The 6636-nt window shown below is 36.1% G+C and overlaps 1 protein-coding gene across 1 annotated transcript; it reads left to right on the top strand.

Annotated features, from left to right (window-relative positions):
- The first annotated feature begins 1078 nt into the window (after positions 1 to 1078).
- LOC111384108 (protein NRT1/ PTR FAMILY 2.11-like) lies at positions 1079 to 3542 on the top strand. The gene is made up of 4 exons (XM_023008344.1): positions 1079 to 1248; positions 1457 to 1674; positions 1763 to 2322; positions 2443 to 3542. The coding sequence occupies exons 1-4, from the start codon at positions 1173 to 1175 to the stop codon at positions 3341 to 3343; spliced, it is 1755 nt and encodes a 584-aa protein (XP_022864112.1). The 5' UTR covers positions 1079 to 1172; the 3' UTR covers positions 3344 to 3542.
- The last annotated feature ends 3094 nt before the right edge of the window (positions 3543 to 6636 follow it).

Genomic DNA, 6636 nt, shown 5'->3' with positions numbered 1-6636 from the left:
ACATCATCCCTAATTTTTTACAATTCACACACCACATTTGACACTTATTTTATTATTATTATTATTTTTTATTTTGTATAAAATATTACTTAAGGTATTGGAATCTTCTTGAGAAATAGCGGGTAAAGCGCACCTATCATCTAAATTAAATCATGGTCTTTGCTAGTCATATTCAGTACCTATTAAACTATCCCTTCACTAGTAAAATATTCTATTATCGTATCATTTTGATTAGGATAATTCTTGAGGTCCTCACATCCATTTTATAGCATTAACTAGAAATTAATATATGTAATATATTGATAAATAAGTAATATTTTTTTCTTGTTCCTAACATTTTTTTTAATTTTTTTTTTTTATATAGAGGTTTATTACATGTTGAATATAAACAAACAAACTAGAATAATACTATGTAGCCCCCAGGGCACATCTCCAAGTGGTAAAAAGGGAGGGTGGAGAAAATCCAGCTTTGCTTGAGACTGTCGCGTTAAGGGTTCGAATCCTGAAATATGGATTTGACTCTTAGGTAAGTGCAAGTGTACAAGCAGCCTTCCACCCTGTACCCTTGGAGGCATAACCTGCGATTTACGTCCTTCACGATACTCTAGGACAGGGACGGTGGGGGACCCTTAAGGTTGGGGTTCAACCTTTAGAATAATACTATGTAGTACCACATTGTAGATGATGGCAGATCCGCATCCAACGGTTGGTGAATATCAAGATTTTCTATGTAATCATTGTCTTTGATCAATTTAATAAACAAAAATAAAAGTTATGTTATCATTGTTGTCTTTTCACTCTAGGCAGGAATTGTTTTTAATCACAGTTTTTTCACAAAAACACAAAAATCAGTCCTAATTTTCATAGTTTGTTCAAAGATTTTATGCTCATCATTTTGTCCTACCTTGCAACTTGGCATTAGTGAAAGTAACACTTGTGCGGCCAACTCTTGCTAAAAATCTCTCACAGTCACACCAATCCGCGTGCAACCAGTTGCCCACAATGCATCTTCTATCATATGGAGGTGGAAAAAATTGACACGTTCACCCTCTATAAATAGACCTATACTCACTCTCTTGCCTTGTGCCATTCATAAAGAAAAAGAATCTTGGAGAAGTAGAACTTAGGACCCTCAGAAAAGAGGAAAAAAACAGTGTTTTTGTTCTCTAATCATGGAGAAAAATGAGGTTGCTGTTACTAAAAAAGAGCCTAATTACAGAGGAGTCAAAGCCATGCCTTTTGTTATAGGTAAATTACCACAAAAATGTAGAAAACTTAGCTTCCTTTTTGTTGTTGCATACTAATTGTGGATCAGATGATCTTTTGTTGGAGTCGTGTTTTGTGAAAGCTTCCCTCCCTGGTTATAGAAAATTTTTGGGTGCTCTCTCAACTAAGATTGCATCTAGTTAATGTTTGTGAAATATTTTACTAATGTTACCAAAATTTTGCCATGCAGGCAATGAGACATTTGAGAAGCTGGGAACAATGGGAACATCTTCTAACATGTTGGTGTACCTTAGTACAGTGTTCAACATGAGCTCTATTTCAGCCACTAATCTCATTAATATCTTCAATGGAACTTGCAATTTTGGAACATTGTTTGGTGCCTTTCTCTCCGATACTTATCTAGGCCGATATAAGACCCTCGGAATTGCTTCAGTTTCCTCTTTCCTGGTACAATTTCTGTTCATAATCCTCCATTCTATGAAGTAGAATCTATGTAAATTTGTTCAAACTCAAATAATAGTCTTGTTAATTACAGGGGATGCTTGTGCTAACACTAACAGCAGCAGTTTCAGCTCTACATCCTCCTAAATGTGGAGTAGCAGAGAGTAGCATATGTGTTAATCCAACACCATGGCAACTCACGTTCTTGTATAGTGCCTTTGGGCTTCTCGTAGTCGGAGCTAGTGGCATAAGACCTTGTAACTTAGCATTTGGAGCAGATCAATTCAATCCCAATACTGATTCAGGGAGAAAAGGAATCAACAGCTTTTTCAACTGGTACTACTTCACCTTCACTTTTGCAGTGATGTTATCTTTGACAATCATCGTCTACGTACAATCCAATGTGAATTGGGCCATCGGATTAGGCATTCCCACATTTCTGATGCTCTTGTCATGCGTCGTCTTCTTCATCGGGAGCAGAATTTATGTTAAAGTATTGCCTGAAGGCAGTCCCCTGACAAGTATGGCACAAGCTCTAGTCGTTGCATTTAAGAAGAGAAACTTGAATTTGCCAGAGCAACCTTGGAGTAATCTGTTTAATTACTTCTCACCTAATTCAATCAACTCAAAGCTTGCTTATTCTGACCAACTAAGGTAACAATCTTTAGCCTGTGGCGTTCACTTGTTTCATTAAATCACAAGGTCGAGTTTATGGTCTTTCCCGTACTGAATATCAAACATTTCATTAACGTAATTATGTTTCATATAATTCAGGTTCCTAAATAAAGCGGCAATCATCACAGAAGACGATGAAATCAATACGGATGGATCGGCAGCCAATCCATGGCGTCTTTGTAGTATCCAGCAAGTGGAAGAGGTGAAATGTGTGGTTAGAGTAATTCCCACGTGGATTGCAGGCATAATATACTATGTTGTCCTAGCACAAATGCAAACATATGTAGTATTCCAAGCCATCCAAAGCAACAGACGACTAGGAAGTGGCAACTTCCAAATCCCAGCAGCATCCTACTCTGTTTTCATGATGTTGAGCCTCACAATATGGATTCCCATTTATGACAGGCTCATCGTCCCTTCACTTCGACGAATCACAAAAAAGGAAGAAGGCATTAGTCTCCTCCAGCGAATGGGGATTGGAATGGTACTAGCTATAGTTACGATGCTTGTATCAGCATTAGTTGAAAACCACAGGAGGACGTTGGCCATAACTCATCCCACATTAGGCCTCGTGCCACGAAAGGGTGCCATTTCGTCCATGTCTGGCTCCTGGCTGATACCTCAATTGGCAATTGCTGGAATTTCTGAGGCATTCACTGTCATTGGACAAGTTGAATTCTTCTACAAACAGTTCCCGGAAAACATGCGCAGTTTTGCAGGATCTTTCCTGTTTTGCGGATTCGCAATGTCGAATTATTTGAGCAGTTTCTTGATATCAGTCGTTCATCGGACGACGAAAGTGGGAGAAACAGAAAATTGGTTGTCTGAAGATCTTAACAAGGCGAGATTGGATTACTTTTATTACCTGGTTGCTGGTTTAGAAGTGGTTAATTTGGGGTACTTTTTGATTTGCTCAAAGTATTACAAGTACAAAACAACTGAAAACGGCACTAAAGATGTTGCTATGGAGGAATTACAACCTCAGAAACCCATAGTCTAGTTTTAGAATCTGAAATTTGGACAGATTTATCAAACAACAGGAAAAACAGGCAGCGCGTGAATATGCCGTACCGCCATACTGGACATGATCAAGGAAGTCAACATGTTATCAACTATACTATGAAATAAATTACTATACCAAACATGTATTTAAGGATATCTTAAATATATATGGGAAGCGTTCCTCTTACATAAGGATATGACAAGTATTTTTTACAAATAATCGTGACATTTAATTTAAGCAAATCCAACGGTTAGCATATATATATATGTTGCAAGGAAACTATTATACAGTGTACCAATATATACTCATAAGCAAGGATGTCAACTTTAATGAGTCAGAATGTTCAACTAGCAAAGTTGCAAGAAATATGAACTTTACACATTAGCCCACCAACTCGATGGAGGTGGAGATAACTACTCTGTTATGAAATTAAGGAGATGAGATTATATGTCACAATGTGAAGTAGCAATCACAATATTAGAAGAACACAAGAAACTTGGTAGAGGAATGGAGAATTTATCATGCCCCCGTTTGATTTTGATTTTTCACCCAAAAAAATCAATTTTTTAACTGTTACTTCCCTAAGTTAGTGGTCATTTTGACTTCTTCACTGATAGGTGGGATCCACTTTCTATATAATGATTAAAAAATTGATTCTCAAAATCACTACCGAATAGACCCTATATATGAAGAAATAATTTCTAACTTCTAGAATGTTCTAATTTGTAAAGAAGAGCCAACTATATTTTGGGGACAAACGACTCTTTCCAAAAGGCATGAATACAAATAAAAAAATCCCCTGGATGAGCTTCATGATCAGGCGGTCCAAAAATCTAATACAAGTCCTAGAGGTTGAAAGAGTATCAAAAATCGCATAAAATAAAGAAAACAATCTTGGGTCAGACAAGTGTACCGCTTGAGTGTCAAGCTTGTGGTAAGCGAATGTCAGGTGCGTCGCTCAAGTGTTAGGCAGGAGGTAGGCAAGTTGCAGCTCTCTGTTGAAAATTCTGTCCTGCTACTTGAGTAGTAAGCTAACTACCAACTATCAGAAATGTGACGTCCTTTGTTCATATTTTGACTCTTTAAAGTTTAATTCAATAAATCCACAAACACCCAATAGAATTTGGGTCAAACTTTAACAAATCTTAACATTGTATGAAATTTCGATGCAATGAACAAACTTTAAAACCCCCCACCTGGAGATAGATTCTACTGTAGGGCAAAAACTGAACTTTTCAACATCGACCGAACTTTCTAACGAACAAAATTTTCTCATCTTCCACAAAATTCAACTAGGATAAATGAATTCAAGCACTACTCAATAGAATTATCTCGAGTTCCTGAAATTTGTTCAAATTATCAAAGGGGGCAAAAAACCAAAATATAAATCAACAATCACCAAACAAGACAAAATCACACCTTGAAACAGAATAAACACCACAAAATACTAGAAGGTTCTTCGCTAGACTCAACACCTTCAACCATACTTAAAGTATACACAACTAAATCAGTTTTCCCGTACCTATGTGGAGGCCTAATATTTCTTATTGGCATGTTTCTAGTAATTGAATATGATGACACCGTTGTTGGTGATGGCAAAGCGTCATTATCATAAACACTAAACTAGACTGAAACGTATTCTTCAAACTCCAATGGTACTGTACCAAACTGAATATCCATCAAACTACTAAACCTTTATTGATTGATCTTCAAAGATTTTGCACAACCTTTCAAGACATAAAACTGGGACATTCACTTCTCCCCTAACATAACAGGGGCACATTTACAAACCTTCAAGACTCCATCTTCACCATTGACTTGTACTCTTTCAAATCAATAGTAGTCAATGAAATAAGATTTTTCTTTAAATTTGGAGCGTATCTCACTGTATTAGTTGTTTTAACTGTCCCAACCAACATTTTAAGCCTCACCCTTCTAATACCAGTTACCTTACAAAGCGCGTTGTTACCCATAATATAACATTTTTTGAAACTTCTTCATGTGTTGAAAAAAAAAAGCCCGATTGGGACATATATGAAAAGTGGCCGTGTCAAGTATCCATTCCTCGTTAGGTTTTGAATCACCTTCAGAAATAACCGAAAGTTCTCCATCATTCAAACAGTTCTTTACAACATCGACTTCACCTGAAGTTTCTAATTGCCTTCCTTTCTGATTTGCAACTAATTTTTTTATTTTGCAACTTGTAACAATTCTTCTTTATGTGTCCCTTCTTTTTGTAATATTTATAAATTTGATTACTGAAGTTAGACTTTGATATGCTCCTTAGATCACCACCATTAACAACAAAGCCTTCTCATTGAGTCTCATATCCAACAAGATGCTTTTTTTTTTTTTTTTTGAAAATGAAGTATCATATATTTCTTCAACGGTAAGAGTATTACGAACACAATGAAATGAAACACAAATCCTCTTCATCATATTTAACCTCTAAAATTTTCAAATCAACGACAATTTCTTTAAAGACAGCAAGGTGATTTTCTAAGAATATATTTTTTGTCATATGATGAGAGTACAAATGTTGTTTCAAGTGTAATTTGCTAGTTATACTCTTAGTCATGTGCATAATTGCTTCAACTTCAACCTAAAGCATCTATGATTTTCTCTTTCAAAACATCCTAAATGATATGATTTGAAAGGTGAAGATGAATATGTGATTGGCCCTTTCAATCCTTAGGTTGTTTTGTCATCCATCTACCAAATTGAGAGCATCTTGTCAAATCTTAACAAAGCGTTATCCAAATCCATCTAAGCGAGCACTGTTCGCATCTTCATGTGCCACAATGAGAATCTAGTGTTACCATACAAAAAGTGAAATATCATACTTTATAGTTGTCATCACAAGAACAAAATCTCGAACAAATCAAACCTTCAGTTCTCATATCACTTGTTATGAAATTAAGGAGATGAGGTTACATGGTACAATATGAAGTAGCAATCACAACATTAGAAAATTTTGTCCCACCGCTCGAGCGGTATGCTAGCGACAATACGACGTCTTTTCCTTCTTGGTCAATATTTTGACATCTTCAATGCCCAATTCAACAAATCCATAAAATCTCCAATGGAATTTGGGCCAAACTTTAACACTACTCAACAACCCTTAGATGAAGAAATAGAGATTTGAAATGATGAAGTATTAGAAGAGAATCAACAAGCACAAATGAAGCAATTAGTAGACTATCAGTTTAAGCAAGAGATAGAAGTAGGATACAAATTGGGGAACTCATAGGTTTGGAAATGATTCGGATGTATCACATATGTCTTTTGTT

The sequence above is a fragment of the Olea europaea genome, unplaced genomic scaffold (genome assembly GCF_002742605.1).
Source record: "Olea europaea var. sylvestris unplaced genomic scaffold, O_europaea_v1 scaffold2843, whole genome shotgun sequence".
Classification (NCBI taxonomy): domain Eukaryota; kingdom Viridiplantae; phylum Streptophyta; class Magnoliopsida; order Lamiales; family Oleaceae; genus Olea; species Olea europaea.
This window is presented reverse-complemented; position numbering and strand designations above follow the sequence as displayed.